The sequence below is a fragment of the Heloderma suspectum genome, chromosome 5 (genome assembly GCF_057233095.1).
Source record: "Heloderma suspectum isolate Gila_16-S chromosome 5, 16-S_ref, whole genome shotgun sequence".
Lineage (NCBI taxonomy): Eukaryota > Metazoa > Chordata > Lepidosauria > Squamata > Helodermatidae > Heloderma > Heloderma suspectum.
This window is the reverse complement of record NC_139462.1, coordinates 66,053,977-66,078,811: the sequence shown is the minus strand read 5'-3', so window position 1 is coordinate 66,078,811 and position 24,835 is coordinate 66,053,977. Positions and strand designations below refer to the sequence as shown.

The 24,835-nt window shown below is 40.6% G+C and overlaps 1 protein-coding gene across 4 annotated transcripts in view; it reads left to right on the top strand.

Moving 5' to 3' along the window:
• The window catches only part of FBXW7 (F-box and WD repeat domain containing 7), a 200,450-nt gene that overhangs the window by 43,032 nt on the left and 132,583 nt on the right, over positions 1-24,835 (top strand). For 3 of the 4 annotated variants that reach the window (XM_084856267.1, XM_084856266.1, XM_084856269.1), the window contains one exon: positions 21,926-22,498. In XM_084856267.1, the coding sequence (XP_084712393.1) occupies positions 21,995-22,498 (504 nt within the window). In that variant the 5' untranslated portion in view covers positions 21,926-21,994. Of the gene's footprint in view, positions 1-20,846; positions 21,005-21,925; positions 22,499-24,835 lie in introns of all 4 variants that reach the window. The other variant, XM_084856268.1, reaches the window with a different exon arrangement.

The following is a 24,835-nucleotide window of genomic DNA, read 5'->3' as shown; positions in this document are numbered from 1 at the left end:
GGAACACTATCACTTCACCAGACTCCACAGAACAATCTACACGCAGGATAAATGTATTAAATAGGAAAATGGCTTAGAATATTTTCGTGTTTTTGTTGCTGAGATCAAATTGCTCATCCTTCTTTGTATTAAGCATTTTAAAGGAGTTGCTATAATAAATTAGAACTTGGCTACCTGCTTGAGTTTTGGAACAATATCTTGCTTGCTTTGCCATATTTTATTGTCCTGGTTGTATTTCTGTGTAATGGGAGGTACAATATAATAACAGGACTCCATCCCTTGAGTGGTGATATGTGCAAGGGGCATGTATAAATGTGTAGTAATTGGGCTTGAATTCAGGATGACCATTACTTTTTGTAGATTGCCCATGTGCTTGTTTCTGCCTTACTTCCTTTAAATTTTCATTGTTGTTCTCTGATATGCCACTGCTTTCCCCCCGCTTTCTTCCCACCATTTCTTTACCTCTCTACTTTTCCCCCATCATAACTTTGATGCTGAAAGATAAGTTAAAGTGCATTCTTGACAATATCATAATGTATACAAAATCATATTCTATTTGGATATTGCATTTTGGCTAGAACCACTATTATTCTTTAATATCTTGTCATAGCAAAATATTGTCCAGGGGACAGCCTATGGTTAGGTGTTGTAAACTGATGCATCAGCCAAGTGGCTAAATGTGATGGGCTGAAAGCAAGCTCCTTCATCTCTGACAACCTGTAATCTTGTATGCTAGTTGAATGATGCATGATGGGTCACAAGTTCAGGTGCTTTATACAAAGGAACACACTGCACTTCACTGGCAATTCCCAGTTTTCACATGTAATGGGAAGATCATGCTGCCAAGTCAATGTAAGATGAAAGACGCAAGTGCAGCTCTTATTGTGGTGCAAAAATATGTATGTGACCATGAGATGGGGTGAGGTAAAATGGTGTGAGAAATGAAACCATTTGTATCTTGGGCGGGGGGTATGTGTGTGAGGAAGTAGAGGTTGAGATTTAGGGGACAAACTGACCTTTTCTCAAGGAAATAAGCCCCTTTGGCTATTTTGGTTAATCTGATGAGAAGGGGTTGGAGTTGGAGGGAAGGATTTCATGATACTTTTCCCTAGGAGAGCACAAAGGAGGAGGTAGTGCTCATGCTGTTCTTGTTGCTGCCCTCACTAGCTCACTCAGTGCTGTCCTGCTTTCCCCTCAATCATAGCCTCTGCTTTCTGTCAGGAAAGCCTCTGCTCCTTCCTTTGAATGCTCCCCTCCCCAACCATCTCTTTCCCTTAGCATCCATTTTGTCTCACGCCTCCTTCTCTGAGTGGTGCACTTAGCATTATTGCCCCCTAATTCTGAGGCTTTCCCATTGCAGTGTAGTGTGGAAATGATGTTTGTCTCATGGCTATATTTGTTCATGTCTCATGTTCATGTTGTTCTAGTTTCTCTTTCCCTGTTGACATGTGAGGCTGCAGCCACTGTGAAGATGTTAGGGCTGTTCTATTAAGAGATTAAATTTAAATTTAAAAGTCAGCTGATGCTTTGTTCCCCCTGCCGTGGACCAGAACGGATGGCCATGGCTTTTATAGTTGCCTAATCACAGTCTCTCTGCACCTTTGGTGCCAGACCCTATATAGGTAACTGGTTTTGATTACCAACCTACTGCTACACAACTAGCAATAGGTTGTTGGGTGGTGGTGGTGGGCATTCATTCATTCATTTATTTATTTATAGTATTTATGCTCAGTTCTTCTGGTGGAAAGGCTCCCAGAATGGCTTAGAAGATCAATAAAAACAAGACAGCCCCTGCCCTCAGGTGTGCAATCTAAAAAGACATGACACGGGAGGAAAAATGAATGCAGAGGGAAAAGGAAAACAAGAAAACTCACACATCAGTTCTTGATGCTATGTAGTTCTTATAATGACCAACTGTGATGGAAATGGGCTGCTCACAATAATAAAAAAAAGAGGCTTGGCAGGTCTCCAGAAAATAGCCTAATGACCTGACCTTTATCAGAAGGGCTGTAATGTAAGACTAACATCTTCTGGCTACAACGGGGGTGGGGATACTTTTTCAGTCCAAGGGTCAAATTCTGATCTCGCAAAGTCTCAGGGGCTCACAGAGGCAAAGTGGGCAGGGCCAACTATTCTTACCAATCTTAAGCTTTCTCAAAAATAAGTAGGACAATCCTCTGTGTGTGTACTCACAAGTAACCAGGACTGAATCGCTCAGCAGCACTTTCAAATAGCATCCCAAATACTAAGCCTCTGTATGTCTCCTCAGAAGTAAGCATGAGCAGCATATCTACTTACAGGTAAGCAGGGCAAACCTCTGCATGTCTGTTCAGTAGTAAGCAGGACAAGCTTCGCAAGTAAGGAGGATTGAATCACTCAACAGCTTCCTCCCCTAGTCTTACATTCTTTACCCACAGAGAAAAACTCTTATCTTTGATCAGCTGCTAATTGGAAATACGAGCTTTTCCAGGAGAGGGGCTGGGGCCTGCTGAAGAAGTTAGGGGATCAGATGGGGAACCCCCATGGGCTGTATCTGGCCTATGGGCCAGAGGTTCCCCATGCCTGTCTTGCAGTTGCCTAGTTGGAATTTGCCACCATTCAGTCATTCCTAACACTCCAGGTAGGGTTAGTGAAAGTAGTAGCAAGTGGAGATTGCAGTTCTTCACTGCCCACTTCTTCTGTTTCTCACAGGGCAGTTGGAGCTGATGGCCACTGTGGCAGGGAGGAAAGGGCCCAGCTCAGTGGCAGGAAGTGGAAATGGAAGTAGTAACTGCCATAATGTTACAGTGATGTCATTAGGTGCAGGCTGTGAATAAATTTCACAGAGAAATATCATGATGATAAATATCAGAGAATTATCATGATGATAAAATTTATTGTGCCTAAAATTTCATACCAGGTTTGCTTGTTTGGATGGGAAGAGGAACACAGGAAGCTGTCTCATGCTGAGTCAGACTACTGGTCCATCTAGGCCAGTATTGTTGACACTAATTGGCTGTGGTTCTCCATTGTTTCATTGAAGAGTTTTTCCAGCCTTAGCTGGAGATGCCAGGGATCAAACCTGGGACCTTCTTCATGCAAAGTATATGCTGTACCAGTGAGTTACAAACCATTCCCTAAGGGCCACAATATGTGAGATAAGGTGTAGAATGTTGGGAGAAACTCCATGCTGGAAAGTATCCACAGACTTCATAGGAAGCTGCCCAAAACTGAGTTAGACCATTGGTTCAACCCAGTACTGTCTACACCGGCTGGCAGTGGATGGATGTAATCTTTATTGTATGTATCTAAAGGCTGTTATAGAATAGAAGTATATAAACGAAACCCAATATACAAGTATTCAGCAATAAAACAGAAAATATTAATTAGTCCAGGGATTGAACTGGGTCCATCTGCATGCAAAACATGTGCTCTACATCTGCGCTATGGTTCTTTGCCTGAAGAAGATGATAATTGAGCTGTTGCCATGTGAAAATCCTCAAAATACCTATCCTATAGTATTTTCTATATAAGTTTTAATATTTATAATTTATTTGACTAGCACATGATGGGATATTGAAGCAGCTTACAACAAAAAATCAAAACAAATTTACAATAAAACCAAGGGCTCCTTCCAGTGTCATGCAACCGGACTTTCTCTACTCCTCCTGTGCCCCCCCCAATCTGCTCCAGGGGGTTCCCCAACCATGTAGAGCAGGATTAAGGTGTGTTCTGGGAGTGCAGTGAGGAGGGAGACTGCCTTCTGTCAGCGATGTCTGTTCTGCTGGTGGATGGAGACCCCTGGATACCATCTCCACAGTAATACAGAAATACCTGATTTTCACAAAGAGGCAACAGTGTGGAGACTGTTTATAGAGTACACCCCAATAGAGGTTGTTCCATGCAACAAATAGTCGTTCTCTTGAAGTGGTTCTCATGTTGTATCTACTCTGTAGATTTCATTTTGTGGTTCCCATTTTGTATGCTTATTGCTTACTGATACTATTGATCTTGAAAGTTCACAATGCAGCTTTCTTTTTGCTATAGAACTTGCTTGTAGAAAAATAAGGTTGATGCTAAGGAAAAGCCAAATGCAAAACTCCCAAGTCTTGTTCTTATAAAGTAGAATGCAGTTTTGGGTCAGCAGAATGGATTGCCGCTACTTTTTCTATATCACATCTAAACGGTAGCCCTTTTCAACAGCTAAAATACGCAAAGCATCTCTTATTAGTATTATAGAATGATGGGTTGTAAAATTATAGGGTAGTCATCCTAAATCAGCAGGGCAGACAACCAAAAGAATGTTTCAAATATGAGGTAAAAGCCTAATTCACACGCTCCATTGCTGACTATGGAGATGAAGCTCTAGGACAGAAAAGGTCTTCCATACCAGGCAAAGTGAGGCAGTGCTTGTGCATTCCTGGGCTGCTCTTTTAGAACTTGCCATAAACATGCACACACAATATATGTTATAAATAAAACTGTGTTGTGGAAATTATCAGAGAACTATATGGTGGCTAAAAGTCTTATGTTTGTAAGAACTGATGTTGCTCTTAGTCATGATAATGACTGAGGATATTGTTCTTGGACTCATTTCATCTCACTCATTTGGAAAGTTTAAATCTCATTACATTAATAAATTAAATTGGTGACATTTATGTTAGTGTTCCTTTCCTTTGAGTGCAGAGACCAATTTACCTTGAAACAGAAAGTAATCTAGTTAATTCTATGAAGCATCTATTCTTGCTGTTTCAGCTGTTACTAAATATAAGGATGATATACAGTCCAAAAGAACATTTATTCCTAAGCTTTCACTTCCAAAAATCTATAGTGATGCTGTTCTAGCTATGAACTTTCCCTGTTTCTGCCTGACAGTCTGCTCTATATACCCAATCACTTGCCTCATCTTAATTTTCTGACTAAAATAATTTTGTCTCCCATTTGTGTCCTTTATTTTTATTATCTCTGAACCATCATTCAGTGACTTGGCCCTCACATTTTAAATATGGCTTGCTTGCACAGAGCGAAGATCTCCTTTATCTTACGTGAGAATTGCAAAATATTAAAAGTATAGAAAACTAACTTGATAAGAGCAAATATTAATTCAGTTATCCTAAAACGTGCCAGACCAAAGTTTCGGCTATCTCATGTTGGCTCAAGCTCCCCAAAGCCAGGAAATTAGATGCTAAGGCTGATGCCTTAACTGAAGTGCCACATCATCAGCAATGATGTTGTGCAATGTCATAAATTGTACGAAGAGTCGGACACGACTGAACGACTGAACAACAACAACAACAACTTAACTCCATGCACCCACACTTTCCCTTAGTCTTTATGTACGTGCGTTCATTCAACCCAGGTTCATCTATAGGCATGATCTGAGCCTGGATTAAATAGGATTCTTGAACCTGTGTACAAATCAGATGTGGAAATCATGTAGACAATAGCCCTATTTCAGGTGTTCAAAAATCATATGTGGAGGAGAGTTGGGCACGAGTGCACCAGCTCTGCTCCCAACCTCCCTGTGTTCTCAGGGAATGTCAGAAGGGAAAGGTTCTGTGAGGCCCTGATCTTTCTACTTCCCCCAACCTGTGCATTCCATGTGCTCCCACCCCATTTGATGAGGGTCAAAACGCATTACTTTAAAGAAATGCGTAGCACCTATGTCTGCTTCTTTTAACTCAAAAGTAAGTGCAGGGAACCCCATATGGATTGGAAACTCTAGCATGGGAATAGGTGGCTTTAACCCTTTGCCCCCACTGTGGTCACTGTCTGGACCAGGGGCCCTACACCTGCCATTTATATTACAACTGGATCATATTTTGGCAGTGTTAATTGCAGGAGTGGGGTGGGGATCAATCCAGACTGGGCCACAGTGGGGTCTTAGTCTGTATAGTAGCATGGGGTTTGATCCTGAGAGGTCACATTCCATAATTTGAGGGAATATTGCACACAAAGCCCACTAGATTCCCCCTGCAGCTTAGAATCCCTCTGGAGTACTGGCAGCATTCTAGCTTCAGAATGAAACTGAACCTGCACTGCATAACTTTGCTGGCATTTGCTGCCATATGTTTTAATGGGGCAGAAAAACCTTAATTACTCTTGAACCACTGCTCAGAACTTTGCCAAATCAATGAAGGATTGTCTTCTTCAACAAGCCTAAATAAAGTACATCAGTAGTTCCATTAGACTTTGACAGAAATCTGTGAAAGGCCTGTCTAAAAACCTTGAGTGAAAGTAGTAAATGTGTGGATTTTAGCACTTCTTAACTTGCTTTACCTGTAACAATTTCTATTGGATTGATTTGAAATTTGGCACAATTGTAGACCTCATCTGTTAGATCATGGATGCCAAGGTACTAGCTCAACGGGTATCATTTTCATAAGCAATAAAAATGTGAGACTCATATTGTCAGGACCTTTTGTTGTTGCTACTCCTGTGCCCCTTTAATCAAATAACATTTGTTTTTTGTAGTCTATTTACTTGTTTGGTGCTCTCCTACCTTGTAATTTTAAAAGTGTATAAGACTATACATAGGGTAAAATCCAGTATAAGTCCTACTTAGTGTAGACCCATTGAAGTGAATGGGACTGAAGTTAAGTCTTGACTAACAAGTCCCATTCATTTTAACGGGTCTGCTCTAAGTAGGACTTACTTTGGATTTTACCCATAAGCTATAGAATATGAGTAAAATATGTATCCAAGTATGTATGCTTATGTACCCAGAATGGCACCAGCCACACACAAGAGGGAGGTATCTGCAGGCTTGCAGGAATGCCTAGCTTGCACTAGTCTGGAAAAAAATATTTAGTGGAAAAACCCTAAAGGGAGGGTCCTGCAAACAGTCCAGTGAGGACTGAGCAAGCTCAATAGGCATGAATTGAACTGTCAGGGGGACAGAAGGTGACAGAATGGAATGGAGTATCCTGGATGAGGGAATATTGGATGGCTGGAATCCTGAATAGGACCCCCCCCCCCAGCAACAATTTGTTGCAGAGTTCACTTGTTGACAACATAATGTCCTGATTCACACAATGTAGTAGCTCATAATGCTTAAGATAATCAAATATTTTGATAACATAATATTACATAAACTATTTTTCATTTGATCTATCAGTAGATAAATAGAACAGATATTAAAATGAAAATGCTGCTGTGACTATTTAGGCTGGGATCCAAACAGCCTCATGATCAAAAAGAAGGTTCTTCTGTTTGCTGAGGAGGATCTGTGATTTTATTTTCTGGCTGTACCGCCTTTGTGTTCTGTGGTCCCTTAGCCTTCAGGAGTAGTTTTTGTGGGAGTGGGAAGGCAGGCTGGAAAAGCCCTGATGTGTGCGCCAACTATCTGATGTGGCACTTTGGATCTTCTCATAGAGTTTAAAGTTCATACTATATTCTATACTCTCCAACAAAGGTGAAAGTCACTGATTAGCAGAAGAATTTTCTCTAGGAAGTTTTGTACAGTAAGGATAAACTTTTTATTTTTAAAAGAACCAAAATGATAATTGAAACAGAGTTCAATTCTTATTGTAAAAGACTGTACTGAATTCATATTTCTCATAAATGTTTATAGCTTATAAGTTTGTTCATAAGCATAATATCCCCAGTTCATCAAGTTTCTATAGATGGAAGTTGAACAGTTCTCCGTGCTTTTGCCAGTAAAATCCAACCTGTTAACTTATGAGTCATGCCTCCTGTGGAGGATTTTTCTTGAAAGGATGATCTGGAGTCCCCTGAGCCGAACATTGCGGAGGAGATGCTTGTATCAAGTGACCCTGAGGCAGATGAGGGGATCCCTGGCCCTTACAGGAGACAACCACCTATCTATCTATCTATCTATCTATCTATCTATCTATCTATCTATCTATCTATCTATCTATCATCTGATTTCTTAATTGCCCTTCTGGCCGGTCACCCGGCCACTCTGGGCGATGTACAATAATACAAACAGTTTAAAAACAGTAAAATTACTCATTAAAACATCATTTTCTAAAATTTCCCTAGCCTACCCCATATGCCTGCCTGAACAACCAAGTTTTCAGTGCGTGACAGAAGCTCATTAAAGAGGGGGCATGGCGGAGTTCCCTAGGGAGGGAGTTCCACAGAGTGGGGGCCACCACAGAGAATGCCCTCTCCCTCATCCTCACCAGCCTAGCTGTCCTGGCTGGTGGGACACAGAGAAGGCCATCCGAGGCTGATTAAGTGGCCTGTCTGGTGTTGCTGGAGGCGCTCCTTAAGATAGGCTGGGCCGGAACCATATAGGGTTTTAAAGGTCAAAACCAACACCTTGAATTTGGCCCGGAAAACAACTGGCGACCAGTGCAACTCTTTCAGCACTGGAGTGATGTGATCATGCCTGCGGCTGCCTTTAATCAGGTGAGCTGCTGCGTTCTGTACCAGCTGCAGCTTCTGGACCGTCTTCAAGGGTAACCCTACGTACAGCGCGTTACAGTAGTCTAGACGAGAGGAGACCAGGGCATGTACTACCGATGGGAGCAGATGGTCGGGAAAGTAGGGGCACAGCTGCCATATCAGATGGAGTTGGTATAGTGCTGTCTGGCTCACAGCTGACACCTGAGCCTCCATGGACAGCTGGGAGTCTAAAATGACTCCCAGGCTGTGGACCTGGTCTTTCAAGGGTCAACACCAGGTCAGCATCCCCCAACCTCCTCTTGTCTCCCACCAAAAGTACCTCAGTTTTGTCAGGGTTCAGCTTCAGCTTATTCTTCCCCATCCAGCCACACACCGTCCCCAGACATTTGGACAGGGATTCTATGGCCAACCCTGGTGAAGATTTAAATGAGAGGTAGAGCTGCATGTCATCCACATATTGATGACACTGCACCCCAAACCTCCTGATGATAGCCCCCAGCGGCTTCACATAGATGTTAAATAGCATTGGGGAGAGGATGGAACCCTGTGGCACTCCACAAGTGAGCGGCCACGAGTCCGAAACCTCCTCTCCCAGTGCTACCCTCTGGTACCTGCCAGAGAGGAAGGACCGGAAATACCGTAATACAGTGTTTCCAGTGCCCAACCCCTCCAGGTGGTCCAGGAGGATACCATGGTCAATAGTATCAGAAGCCGCTGAGAGGTTGAGGAGAACAAGGAAGGAGCATTCGCCCCTATCCTCATATCATCCACCAAGGCGACCAAGGCGGTTTCTGTCCCATGCCCAGGCCTGAAGCCCGATTGAAATGGAACTAGATAATCAGCTTCTTCCAAGTGTGCCTTCAACTTCATCACCACCACCTGCTCCATCACCTTGCCCTAAACTGGCAGATTCAAAACTGGGCGAAAGTTGTTCAGAACCTGGGGATACAAGGAGGGCTTTTAAAAAAGCGGTCTTATCACTGCCTCCTTGAGAGCTGATGGCATCACTCCCTCCTCAAGTGAGGCATTCACCACCACCCTGATCCCCTCACCCCATTGGCTTTCCCCTCAAAACACAGTCCCCTCTTGGACCTGGAGGCAGACGCCAAACAGCCACCTAACCATAAGGATAACCTAGCTTTTCTCTGAAACTCTCTGTGTTCAGACTTTGGACTGCCTACTGGCCTTTCCATTGGTACTGACCTGACTAATTTCCTGAAGCTCTGTCCTCGCACCACCGTGACCAGGACAGTAACCATATGTATATGTTCTTTTATTAGCTGTCCTTTTACACATGGCAAAGAACAGTTGAAGGATCTAAATGAGCCACCTATGAACATCTGATGGTCACGTGGGGTCTCTTCATGTTGGCACAATAATCCATGTTGTAAAGTGTTCTAGATGTTTTAGCAACTCAACCTTCCCCAACATAGTGTGCTCTAGATGTGTTGGACTGCAACTGCCATCCTCCCCAGCCAATATGGCCATTGTCTGTGCTGGTTGTGATTGGTGGGAGTTGCCCACACATCTAGAGGACAGCAGATTGGCTTTTATAGCTTCAGGATTGTTAGGGAAGTTAGTTTCGATGTCCTCCCCAATTAACTATATAACATGTACATATCAAGTGTAAGTTACATATCAAGGAAGCAATCTGGATTGTGTTGTGATGCGAATTTTGATAATGATAAGGGAGGCAGACATTTGCTCCCAGTCTCTTAAATGTTCAAATACTTTTCTTCCTAAAGGTTCAAAATCATATTAAATATTTATATTTATTCACTATATTTATTAGTTGCCCAATAACCAATGTTCTGTGGGCAACATACAAATGATAGTCTGTGATAGTTCTTGATCCCTTGTGTGGAAGGCATGGTACAAAAAGGCCTGTGTGTTCATGGCCCACAGGGATCTGGTATGCAGTGCCAACAGTCACTATTTCTAGCTTCCAGGATAGTGCATTCATGGAGCTTTTCACATACAGCCTTCTGGCAATCCTAGGTACACACACTAGTAGATTGTGGTGCAGCAGTGGCATCCTACCTCCTGCTCCTGTATATCTCAGTAGGATGCCCAGCTATCCAAACTGGTCATGTGTTTATTATTCCTGCCCAGTCCATGTGAAAGTCCAGGTGGAGCTAAGGCAAAGCTGAGAGATGTCCATGGAGAGGACATACTTTGCCTGCTAAGGAATGTAATCCTCTTCCTCTCTTAGCATCAAAACGTCTATTTTCAATAGCAAGAAGTAAAGCATTTTGGTCCTAAGCTCCTGTACTATGCTAATGGTGATGGCCATATTTATGAAACATGTATGACCACGGGTTATGAAACTATGGATGAGTGCTGTGGTTGCACACTTTTCCTGTGTTCCTGCTGTTGTGTGCCAACTTTGGTGCTATGATTCTGGCTTGTACTAAGTTGGACTTCTCTGTTACATCTGAATTGGGGAACCCTGGCTTAATGTGTCCTATACAAACCAGCAAAATAAGCTAGGATGTGATGTATGTGTTCAATATGTGTTCATGAGTTGATTGGGTATTTTAATATGTGGAAGAGTGGATGTCTGAGGGAGTGTATATATAAAAGGGGGGCTTTTCCAAAAATGTGTGTGTGTATTGAAGTGGGAAGAAGAATCCAAATAAGGATGATGACTGAAGAGGAAGATGTTTGAAGCCATTGAAAAGGAAGTGTCCTTTACAAATGAGAGTGGAAATACATAGATGCTTTTAATTGCATACTTGCATAGACAGATTTAAGGGTTTCAGACAGCTTCATTGTGTGTTATTTTTATGTAAGGTGCTTGGAGGTCCTGATCCTTCTGGATTAAAAGGTGGGGTAGAAATTATTGTGGAATCATCTGGCTGGAATGTGTTACACAAAAATATTACTTCGCTTAAGTTGAAACAGAATTCCAGTATGTTTTTTCTTTCTCCTCCTGCTTATTTGTGAGGACTATTTTTTTCACTTGCAAATCTGCACAGATTTCACTTCATTTAAGGACCTCAATAAGCTCAGTGTAACCCTAGTAACTCCCCTACATCATATCTGCGTGGGGAAGGTGGTGAATTTTATAGATAGGCCACTAATTGAAAGGGCTACATTCATAGCTAGTGTAATATGAGAGAGAGAGGGAAAGATTATATTTAGGAGATTTAGTTTTTTTGCTGGACATAAAGTAAAAAATCCTATATAACGTATTTCCTCATTTTTTAGAATTTTATGCCCATCTCTCTTCCTTTGATCAATGAACCTGAAACATACCCATATTTTAATGGTCTGTGAGAAGGATACCTGACATAGTTTTAATAATTATCTGCTAAGAATTTTTTCCACTGTGATTTCTTTTGAGTTTTTTCATAAATGTTCTGTTTGCTGTACTATATCTGGGACTTTCTCAATTCATTTAAAAAACTCCTTACCTGAAACTCTGACTAGAGTGGAAAGCTCCATAAGGCTTCCTGGGCAAACATTTCAGTTAAGGAAATAAAATCACCTTTATGCGACAATTTACTATGGTAACTAAAATCAGCTTCTATTGTCCTTTCTAACAAAAGCCATGCCTCTTCCCAACATGTCTCCAAATGGCATGAGCCTTTGGAGACATGTTGAGAAGAGGAATGGCTGGAGATACAGAGTTAATATTCAAGAAGATGTTTATTTTTTCTTCCGAGTTTAGTAGCACATTCTGAACACAGTGGAAATTAATTGATGAGAAACCGTATTGAGAAAGGTATGTTACAGTCCAAAATACAGTACTTAGGCATCTCGCATTTTGTCCCTAGCATTTTGTCTTAAAAAGGAGAGTATTCCTTTTTGTAGTATAATACAGAACAGTTTAAAAATAGAAGTTCAATTTCCTCTTATTTGTTGAACATAACACAGGCCTCAAGTTATTTAAGATAAAATATTAGTCCCACGATTACTAAAAATCTAGGACAGACTTAGAGTTTAGAGAAGTCCAGGTATGCGACCATGAATCTTTGTCCTCTGTTTTTGAATATAAGGAGAGTAACTGGCTTCTTATTTTGGGGGCAACATAACTTCTTCAAAACTATATAATCCCCCACCCTCCGCTGATAGAAACATACTGCTAAAAAGATTTTATTAATTCATTATACTTTGAGTCTGCCCAGTAAGCCACCATGGCTTATTTTGATCGTGCAAACTGGCCCTATATGTCTAGCATAGAAACAGGGTGGGCTCGTGACAAAGGGACAGGAAGATGTTCTTGGGCGTCAGGATCCTAAGAGGAGCCTCTCCCAGGGATTTGGTGTGAAAGTTAGCTGTGACCCTTGGGACTACGTTGAGGTCCAAGTAGGAAATCAGAGTGTCATAACCTGGCTAGGGATGCTGGTCTGAGGAATCTTTTGATGAGTGGGTGTGATCCCAGTTGCTCTTCCCCGGTGTTTCCCAGGATACTAAACAGTGCCCAAACCTGTCTCCTCAACAGACTTAAGAACGTAAGAAGAGCCATGCTGGATCAGACCAAGGGTCCATCTAGTCCAGCATTCTGTTCACACAGTGGCCAACCAGCTGTTGACCAGGGACCCACAATCAGCGCATGAGCATAACAGCACCCTCCCACCCATGTTCCCCAGCAACTGGTGTACATAGGTTCACTGCCTCTGGTACTGGAGGCAGCACCTAGCCATCAAGACTAGTAGCCACTGATAGCCTTTTCCTCCAGGAATTTGTCTAACCCCCTTTTAAAGCCACCCAAAGTGGTGGCCAGCAATATGTCCTGTGGTAGCGAATTCCATAGTTTAACTATGTGCTGTGTGAAGAAGTACTTCCTTTTTCTGTCCTGTATCTCCCACCAGTCATCTTCATAGGATGACTCCGCCCAGGTTCTCGTATTTTGAGAGAGGGAGAAAAATGTCTCCCTATCCACACTCTCCACACCATGCATAATTTTGTACACCTCTATCATGTCTCCCCATACTGTCCTTTTTCCAAGCTAAACAATCCCAGCTGTTGAAACCTTCTCTCATAGGGGAGTTGCTGCAGTTCCTTGATGGTTTTAGTTGCCCTTTTCTGCACTTTTTCCAGCTCTACAATAGCTTTTTTGAGGTGTGGTGACCAGAACTGGACACAGTATTCCAAGTGTGGTCGCATCATAGATTTGTATAAGGGCAATATGATATTGGCAGTTTTATTCTCAATTCCTTTCCTAATTATGCCTAACATGAAGTTTTCCTTTTTTATAGCGGCTGCACGCTGGATTGACATTTTCATTGAGCTGTCCACCACAACCCCAGGATCTCTTTCTTGGTCATTCACCACTAGCTCAGATCCCATCAGGCTATACTTGAAGTTGGGATTATTTGCCCCAGTGTGCATCACCTTACACTTACTTACACTGAACTACATTTGCCATTTAGATGCCCATTCTCCCAGTTTGGAGAGATCCTTTTGGAGCTCTTCACAGTCCCTTTTTGTTTTAACCACCCTAAATAATTTGGTGCCATCCACAAACTTGGCCACTTCATTGCTCACTCCTAATTCCAAATCATTTATGAACAGGTTGAAAAGCCTTGGTCCTAATACTGATCCCTGTGGGACCCCACTATTTACTTCCCTCCATTGGGAGAATTTACCATTTATTCCTACTCTCTGCTGTCTGTTCTTTAGCCAGTTACTGATCCATAAGAGGACCTGTCCTCTTATTCCATAACTGCTAAGTTTGCTCAGGAGTCTTTGGTGAGGGACTTTGTTTACTTGGATTTCCAAAAGGCTTTTGACAATGTCTACCGGATCACCCCGTCTACATGTTTATTGACACTCTGAAAGAACTCTAAAAGCTTAGTGAGACAGGACTTACCTTTGCAGAAGCTGTGGTGATTCTTTTTCAGCAGGGCTTGTCCTTCTAGATGCTTACTAATTTTATCTTCAATAATGCCTTCAACCAATTTCCCCGGATCAGACGTTAAGCTAATTGGCTTGTAATTTCCCAGATCCCCTCTGGATCCCTTTTTGAAAATTGGTGTTACATTGGCCATCTTCCAGTCCTCTGGTATAGAGGCTGATCTTAGGGACATGTTGCATATTTTGGTTAGAAGATCAGCAATGTCATATTTGAGTTCTTTGAGAACTCTAGGATGGATACCATCTGGGCCCGATGATTTATTTGCTTTCAATTTATCAATAAGGTTGAGAACTTCATCTTTTGTCACCACTATTTGCTTCAGTTCCTCAGACTCCCTTCCTGAAAACATCAGTTCAGGCACAGGTATCTATCTGTCTTATATCTTCTGTAGTGAAGACGGATGAAAAGAATTCATTCAGCTTTTCTGCAATCTCCTTGTCCTCCTTCAGTACTCCTTTAACTCCATTGTCATCCAGTGGTCCAACTGCCTCCCTAGCTGGTTTTCTGCTTCTGATATATTTAAAGAATTTTTTATTGTTGGCCTTGATGTTGTTAGCAATATGCTCTTCAAAATGCTTTTTTGCATCTCTTATTGTCTGCTTGCATCATCTTTGTGCAAGGTTGTGCTCCCTTTTGTTTCCTGTGGGAAGTCTGATAAGGTTCATAGACACATAAGAGTTGGAAGGGGCCATATAGACCATCGAGTCCAACCGCCTGCTCAGTGCAGGAATCCAGTTTAAAGAATTCCTGACAGATGACTGCCCAGTCTCTGCTTGAATATCTAAAGTGAAGGAGAGCCCACCACCTCCCCAGGCAGTTGGTTCCATTGTCTGGCTACTGTGACAGTTAGAAAGTTTTTTCCTGATGTTCATCTGAAATCTGCCTTTGGTTGGGAAGGCAGATCTGGTTGGGAATTTCACCTGCTCTCAGATCTCTTCCGGTGTGCTGGCCCCAGGACTGGAAGGCTCGCCAGGCCTGCTTATAGGATATATTGGTTGAATTCCTCCTGCATTTCAGCAGGATGGCTACCAGTCTGGGAGAATAGCCTTGGTGGGTCAGCAGTCTCTACTCAACCTCAAGGTGGGCAGCTTTAGGATCCCTGGGTTTGCTGCAGGATGGGTCCCTGGTGAAGCAGGGATAGGAGCAGAAGTGTTTGAGCCATTGAGAGGTGGTGGTGGTGGTTGTTGTCATTTCTGTACTGTCCCATAGCCAGAGCTCTCTGGGTGGTTTACAACCATGTTCATAATGTTGGCATATCATGGATGTCTTGGCAGGTAATAAAGTTAATGTATGTGTCCAGTATTTGACCAGTAAAATGACCAACCCTTAATTAATTTACAATTTCCTCCTGCCTCCCCTCCCCTTCTCCTTTGCACACATGAGGAGATTGAAAGTTTCTACTCTGGAGTTTGAAATAACCACAGCACCATGTTGCACTCAAACTTGAGGAACTGTGGCGTATTCTGTGTTGGTTAAAACAAACAATTTCTGTAGATTTCAACAAACAATTACTAGCTCAAGATTATCTTCTGGAACTGTATCTACAAAATTTTGAATTGGTATTTTGTAAGGGGAATATAATACCCTAAATTTCTTTGCAAATGTTGTCCACAAACATACAAGTCCGGGTTATATATAGCAAGTTAGGACTTGGTAAATGACCTCTGTACAACAGCAGATAAATGGTAAGTTTTAAAATAAGTTTTAGTTGGAGGGGTCTTAAGTAGAAACAAAACATGAACTAGATTTTTTATAAAATAAAATTCAGCTAATAGTAATCATATTCCTATATCCTCTTTTGAAATCCTGTCCTTCTATTTTTCCCCAAATATCAGGTCCCCATTTATAGTGATAATTGATACCAGGCAAATATTTTCAGAAAATCAGCGCTTTGTTTCATTATTTTTTTTGGGGGGGTGTCTTTCCACCATGATTACCTTTGAAAAGGATGCAACTTCCAGTTAAAGAAGGTGGATTCGGTTTTCGGGATCATGCTCTGAATCATTGAGCTTATCTGTTGACTTGTACTGAATTTTGTTATTACCTGTTTACATTGGATCTTCTGCTTTGGCCAGTTTCAGAATCTTCTTGTTTGGTTCCTCGCTAAATGGAAGGCATTAGGTTCTAGGCATACAATAAGAGATAGGGTTTCTCCCATAGTTTTATTGCTAGAGATGTGTAGTGTATAATGTCATGTCAGTTTCACTTCGATTCATTTTCTCATGCTAAATTGACTTTATGGGGCAATCCAGATCTAAAAACTGGTAAGAAAATGTTTTTGTGGAGGACATGGACAGATAAGGCAATTTTTACTTTGGATCAACTGGTGGGTGCTGACGATAAGTTCTTGTAGTTTTCTATCCTGCATGCCAAATGCGATTTTCCAGCTATGGCTGAATGGCAATACTTGCAATTGCAGCATTTGTTAGCATCTAGGTTTAGCCCGGTAGCTTTTACAGCTTCAGAGTCTCCGTCGTCATTGAAAGTACTTATTGAGGCTGGTCAAGGAAAGAGACCCACAATCCATGTCTATAAAAAACTGTTATTGGCAAATAAATATGATATACAAGGCGCTAAGCAGAAATGGAATAGGGAACTGCATTGTCCCATTTTGCTTAATCAGTGGATTGACGCTTTGATGCCCATACCTGTTGCATCTGTGGATCTTATACAGTGAAAATATTTGTTTTGTGTCTATTGAATGCTGCAACATCTCTTTAATAAGGGTTTGTCTAATTCATTTAATTGCTGGCATTGCAATATAGCTAATGCTTTTAAACATGTTTTGGCAAAAAGTAGTAGCTGCTTCTTTTTGAGAGGAGGTTATTATACAGATACATTTTGTACCGGAATGGTCTTTAATATTTACTGATGTGTACATGCCCTTTTAAATTATCTGTTTGCTTCTTGGAAGTTAACGAATGGTCAGCGTAAATGGATTTCCTGTGCCCCTTTGACAGCTGATATTACAACATTGGAAGGATAAATGCTTACCTCCTATAATGATTGAGGACCTTGCAACACTTTCAATATTTGAACGGGTGGCATATAGATGCCTCCTTCGAATGGATACCTGTTTGGATATCTGGTCCGCTTTTGTTGAAGCTTATGTATAATTACTAGAAGTTTTATTTTCATATATATTGATTTCATATGTATTGATATGAATATATACAAATCTGTGTATGTACATAATTTTCCCTTTCCATTTTTATATTTTTTGTTAAAATTTCACAATAAAAACTGAATTAAAATATATATTGATAATTTAAGGATCTTGTGTTCAATTTCAGTTAGTTAATGAGTTTTACCTATAAGGCTTTGAAATAAACAGAACTGGTAAATCTTGGGTTGAATCCAGACATGCACTTCTATGAATGGAAGGGACTCTGATCCAGCAGTGGCTCTTGCTGGAGAAAGACAAGGGAAGTGATTTTTGCTAATTTCCCCTTCGCCTTGTGTCCCCCCCCCCCCAACAAAGATGTTATTGGGACCAGTACCATCTCCCATATTGTTCCAAAGGAGAAGGAGAAGGAAAAATCATCAGACATTCTCCAGTCGTCCAGCGAAGTATCCAGTGATCACACCCATTGAAACTCTCCCCCCAGCCCCATGAATACATAATTGTTGTTGTTGTTCAGTCGTTCAGTCGTGTCCGACTCTTCGTGACCCCATGGACCATAGCACGCCAGGCCTTCCTGTCCTGCGCTCTCTCCCGGAGCGTACTCACGTTCATATTCATTGCATCGGTGATGCTATCTAGCCATCTCATCCTCTGCCGTCCCCTTCTCCTTTTGCCTTCAGTCTTTCCCAGCATCAGGGTCTTTTCCAGGGAGTTTTCTCTTCGCATTAGGTGGCCAAAATATTGGAGCTTCAGCTTCATTATCTGTCCTTCCAATGAGCACTCAGGGTTGATTTCCTTTAGGATGGACTGATTTGACCTCCTTGCAGTCCAGGGGACTCGTAAGAGTCTTCTCCAGCACCACAGTTCGAAAGCATCAATTCTTCGGCGCTCAGCCTTCCTTATAGTCCAGCTCTCACAGCCATACATTACTACTGGGAAAACCATAGCTTTGATTAGACGGACCTTTGTCGGCAAGGTGATGTCTCTGCTTCTTATTATGCTGTCTAGGTTGGCCATAGCTTTCCTCCCAAGGAGCAAGCGTCTTTTAATTTCATGGCTACAGTCACCGTCTGCGGTGATCTTGGAGCCCAAGAAAGTAAAATCTGTCACTGCTTCCATTTCTTCCCCTTCTATATGCCAGGAAGTGATAGGGCCAGATGCCATGATCTTCGTTTTTTTAATGTTGGGTTTCAAACCAGCTTTTGCACTCTCCTCTTTCACCCTCAACAAGAGGCTCTTGAGATCCTCTTCGCTTTCTGCCATTAGGGTGGTATCGTCTGCATATCGGAGGTTGTTGATAATTCTCCCGGCAATCTTAATTCCGACCTCTGATTCATCCAACCCGGCATTTCTCATGATGTACTCTGCATATAAGTTAAATAAGCAGGGTGACAATATGCAGCCTTGTCGTACTCCTTTCCCAATTTTGAACCAATCGGTTGTTCCATGTCTGGTTCTTACTGTTGCTTCTTGACCCTCGTACAGGTTTCTCAGGAGACGGGTAAGGTGGTCTGGTACTCCCATCACTTTCAGAATTTGCCACAGTTTGTTGTGATCCACACAATCAAAGGCTTTAGCGTAGTCAATGAAGCAGAAATAGACATTTTTCTGGAATTCTCTTGCTTTCTCCATGATGCAGCGAATGTTGGCGATTTGATCTCTAGTTCCTCTGCCTCTTCGAAACCCAGCTTGTACTTCCGGTAGTTCTCGGTTCGCATACTGCTGAAGCCTAGCTTGTAGGATTTTGAGCATCACCTTGCTGGCATGTGAAATGAGCGCAATTGTGCGGTAGTTTGAACACTAGTTTACATAATAAAAGGACAAACAAAATCCCTAACCCTGAAAATACTGAAACGAATTGTCTATACTGGCCCACCCTGTTGACCATTCCTTGAAATGATTTGGTAGTATTGTTAGAGATCAAATGTGAAAGTATAAATAGATTATAATTATGGCAGTGAGAAACATCTAATAAATCTAGGGAAGACAGTTTTTGTTATTAGAACCAAAAGGGAAACCATTGGGGACAGATATGATCTCAGCCTATATTTTAATTTATACCAAAATTTCTAAAATGTTAGGTATTGAGGTGATATTGTATATCTCTCCTTATACCATAGCAGAGTAGTAAGAGAGAGCCTAGTACTACTTGTTCTGTGTATGTTGTTTACTCCATAATAAACTGATCAAAAACTGCCACTAATTTTATAGGATAGCTAATATATTGTAATAATTAGGTAGTCCAGTTTCCCCCATTGCATATGTAAAGTGTTTTGTACCCAGATTCCTTAGTGCCTCTTAATAATTAAAAACCTGTTATAAAATGATAAAATAAATTAAGGACCTAACGATGGTAATTCATAGCTGATGATGCTTGTTGAAAATTTTGTTATTGCCTAAGACCTTTTGCTAGCTTTTCTCCATTAACTTGATATGCAGAAGAGACTGCCCTCTAGTGGAGTAATATGAAAAATCACCTAACATTTCCTCCCCGTTTTTAGCCTCCAGCACAACCTTAGCTGACAATACTTTTAATCAGTGTGTTAACTTGTGATGGGAAGATATTTTTATGTCTAAGCTGCACAATTTCAATAACTCTGCGTGCAAAGGTGCTTGCATACCACTGGTGGGAGGATACCTAACGAGATAATGATAATAATGTACATGTAGTACTTTAAGATGTTCAAAGCACTTCTCACAGATTCATATATTTTGTGTGCAATCCTTATATCAGCTCTCCAAATTTAAGGCTTTTCTAGAGCAAATATGTATGTGTATCTGCTTAAAGTGTAGCTAGTGTATAAAACTAAAACCATATGCTTTTGAGAAATACGTATTGGTGTTTTTTATATGCAGAATTATGTTTAGTGTGATACTGTGCATTGTGTTTTATTATGATATAATAAAATCTGTTTGAAATAGGATAGTGTGCCACCAAATCATGGGTTATAAATACCATTGGAAATTTTGGTTTGAAATCTGTCTCTTCCAAAGTAAGTTTCTTAGGGTGCAATCCTATGCATGCTAGACAGAAAAAAAGTCCTACAACTCCCAGCATGCCCCAGCCAGCCTTGCTAGCTGGGGCATTCCGGGAGTTGTAGGACTATTTTTCTGTCTAAACATTCATGGATTGTGCCCTTGGTCACTGAAGATTTTTGAAAAAATAAGGTACAGCTTAGTCACAAATAAGATACTTTTCTATAGGCATCACTATGAAACAATGGCCTGTGAATGGTCCCTTCAGTATCATAATGGTCCAGAAGACTTTTACAGCAAACCTGTTAGAGTTTTAATTTATGAGGCAGAGTAATTTTATAACTTAAGAAGCCTTTTAAGTCATGGTGTATTAAGTTTTTTTTTTTTTAAAATCACAGGATTTAAGTAAAAAGGCAATTCATATGCTAATTCCATTACACAGTACTCCGGAAATGGCTTTATATTTGTGTTCAGCTAAAAATTTTGCATTTCTGCTACAAGGGGCAATCTGTATTCTCATTTTCTTGACAGACATTGGCCTTGATCTGGGGAACTATAAGCACAGAACTCTTCAGCGTCTCTGTTGTTCTGGTCATCAGAGTCCCATCCCCCCTCGTCCCGGCCTGGTCCATCTGTTGACCCAAGACCAGTAGTATGAAAGTAGACAGAGCTGATCACCTATTAGACAGGCAGGAGAATAGAAAACACAGATGTTGATGTAGTTCAGCATATATGTCTCGTACCATACACTGAACAGGTGTTTGTTGTTACAGCTGACACTGCTGATCCTTTTTTAAATGGGTACGTGCCCAGAACAAGAGAACTGCTCCCATAACCATGGGTGATTTGTGTGGGTATTTTCCCTCCACTCTAACAGCAGTCTTTTGTTCTAGGAATGCAGTTAAGCTGTGCTTGAAAGGCTGTTTCTGCAAGTAGATTGGCTTCTTTGGGTTAGGATGAGAGCATCTAATATATTTTAAAAGTTAGAAATCTTATAAGCAGCCCTAGAATGATGTTTAAATTTGTAAGTCTTTTTTTGCAAACCTTTGCATTCAGCAGAATAGCCAATTATTTGTTGGCTGTGTTCAAGAGCTTTTCCAAGCTTTCAGGCTGTCACCAGCCATGCTTATGTCTATGTTCCTTAAGGTGCATTGCCATATGAAATCATTATATAACTGTGGAAAGTACATTCTCTGTAACCAGTTGTGAAGGAAATAAATTTAGAAGTAGCTTTGCAAAACAATAGTTTTCATTATTTATATTACTTTAATCATAATTAATGCTGCCCAGGGTGCCAAATTTAGTTTTTATGGACCACAAAAGCTTTATTATATTAAGGGGGCATTTAGTGTTCAGTATTCATATTCTCATTTCTGTCTTATATTTACTCGAAAGGTATAAAATTAGTTACTTATTAAAATGCATAAGAACAGGGCTTAATTTGATATTGGAATGGCTGTATTACATCTCCAAATTTAAAATAAAGCTGCTGTACTGGGCTTAGAACGGTTCTGGGTCAGAGAGATATTTTAAGGCTAGGTCTGTATGAATAACTGACATGTTAGTGAAGTGTATAATCCTTGTAACAATTCTATTCTTTTCCTTCTCAGAATGTGAAAACATTTGCATCTTCAGATAGTCTAGCAAAGGTCCAAGAAGTAGCAAGCTGGCTTTTGGAAATGAATCAAGAACTGCTGTCTGTTGGCAGTAAGAGACGACGAACTGGTGGGTCTATTCGAGGTAATGCTTCCTCAAGCCAAGTGGATGAAGAGCAGATGAATCGAGTTGTAGAGGAGGAGCAGCAGCAGCAGCAACAGTTACGGCAACAAGAGGAGGTGCATGTTGCAAGGAATGGGGAAATAGGTGGAGGGGAACCTGGACTCTGTCACAGAAATGAGTCCCAACATGAGCAGTTAGAGGAAAACAACAATAGATTTATCGCAGTGGATGAAGAATACTCTGGCAACCAAGACGAGGAGGAAGAAGATGAACATGCTGGTGAACAGGAGGAGGAGGAGATGGAGGAAGAGGAAGAAATGGACCAGGATAGTGATGATTTTGATCAATCTGATGAAAGCAGCAGAGATGATGAACACACTCATAGTAATAGTGTCACAAATTCAAATAGCATCATGGACTTAGCAATACATCAGCAGTCATCTCCATTCTATATAAAATCAAAGGTGAGTAACTTTAAATTCTTTTAAGCAAACCACTGAAGAATGGTGAGTAATAACTTAAATTCTTTACATAGAATGAATATATAATACTGGAATGTACTTCTGTGAAAGTATTGATTGTATCGGTATTCAGATACTTTTCTTATTTACTTCAAAAGAATAATGGTATTACTCTAACACTGAGTACAACAGCAGTACTGCCTTTTCCCTGTGCTCTGATCTTATAATTGTGCTAAGAAACACTTCAGAAGACTTTGCTATTTTTTCCCTTGAAAGTGTGTGAAATGAAATCAGTATGGCTGTGCTTAATTTTTTGTACATATTAGCAGGTTTTGTGATTTAAAAAACCCTTTCAACTCTTCAAAATCTGTACCTGAAGCTGCTAATGAAAAATGAATAGGTAATCAAGAAAGTGCATTTTTTGTTCTTTTTGTCTTCAGTGTGCCTGTCATCTTTCCAGGGTAAGGAATGTTTGTCATCTTACAAGTTCTCATACTTCTGTCTTATTTGTAAACCTGGCTCAGTTTTCTATCTGACTAAATTGACTTTTTAGACTTCACTCCTAGAAAGTGTAAGCAAGGTAAGAAGTCAGATAGACAGTCTGGGTGCATTGGATACTATTCATGGGATAAAAGTAGTAGTACTGTTTTAAATGATGCTGAGGGTGAGGGGGGAGGTCAAGGTGAAGCAGATAGGATTTATGATGAAAACGTGACCAGAGACTTCCTTTCTGTTGCCATCAAAGGTGTGAGTTTCAGAAAAATCTCCTGTAGGGATTAGCAGGGATTGCATGACCACCTCTAGCCAATCAAATGTTTTAGTACAGAAGAGTCTGGTCTCATCTTATAAATAGGGCTTCACCTATTGGGGGCAGTATAGAAATGTAATAAATAAATAAGGGTTAATTGTAGCCTATTTTCAGTACCTTTAAGAGGTGGGGTTAGAGGTAGTTACTGAGAGTTGGGGAAATATATTTTTCTTGTGTTTATGGTTGCAGAATCAGTGTTGGTCCAAGAAAAGTGCTTGTTAACAGTTACCTGCATAAGAGATAGGAGTCGCATGAGCTAGATGATGATGTGCATCCCATAATTTTAGTGAAGTAATAGCACTTGCAAATAAATTCAAAATAATAAGGGCACTGTGTATTCTCTGTACATCTGTAGATATCCTAAACTTTTCATTTAACAAAATTTATTAAATTTTTATTATTAATTTTTTTAGTTATGTGAGCACTAGGGGTGTAGTTAGACACTTCAATACAATGTTGTATGCTGCTTCTTGTTTGGCAGATATTCTTGAAAAGGCACTTTTAAGACATTGACTTGGTTCTCACAATCACCGCAGGTTAAACAAGCCGTGGGGGCTTGTTCAAGCCACAGCGCACGCTGGGTACCATTTGTCTGATTATCTGCCCGGGTGCGGCTTGTCATCCAAACCTGGGCAGCATGGCTTGTTTGTGGGGGAAACAACCCTCAAATAACTCAACAACAAGCCACGGTTATCATGTGAACTGGACCATTGAATCATTGCTTCCCATACATATGTAAGTATTTTATAGAATGGGTAATTTTTCACACCTCCTAGATTATAATATTAATGTAACTAGAGTAATAGAACAGAGTAACAGTTCAAATGTAAATATTTTTCCTGAAGATTAAAAAAAAAAAAATCTCTGAAGACTGTCGTTGAACAGACTTGTTACATTTTCCTTGAAATTCATTTAGTACCTGAACTACTAATAAAAAAGCTTTTGGATAAATTCTACTTAGATGGTAAGCTTCTTGGAGTAAGAACTTGTCTGTTTTGCTTATGTTACTCTATGAAGATTCAAAGTACAAGTAATGCTGTTGTACAGGTTGTCACTTCACTTTGTAGCGGTGTTCTGTGCTTAATTTAATGGGAATTTTGTGTGTGTACTTCTGTGGTCCTTAAAATGTTAAGGAATGCTTCATCATCCCAAGTGAGTATTTTGTTTGTTTTTGAAAGCTGAAACTGGTAACAAACCCACCTGAAGTATAAATCACTAAAATTAGATTGGGAGTACCCTGAATATTTTATACCTTGCATATTTAAAGTATGCTTAAGAACTCATATAACACATGTTTACAAATAATGTCCTATTTAATATGCCATTTGTTCCTTCCATTGTTCTTATCTATATGGAAGGTGCTCTGGCCTGAAAATCAGGTATTCTGGCGTGATTTTTAGCTTTGGTTTTTAATACTTGCAGCTTAGGCTGATACTGGATACTTTGATTTTCTGGAAGCAAATATTCACATTTCTTTAGTTTGACTTAAATGTTTTGAAGTTTGAACTAAAAATGGCAAAGCAGCATGGCAG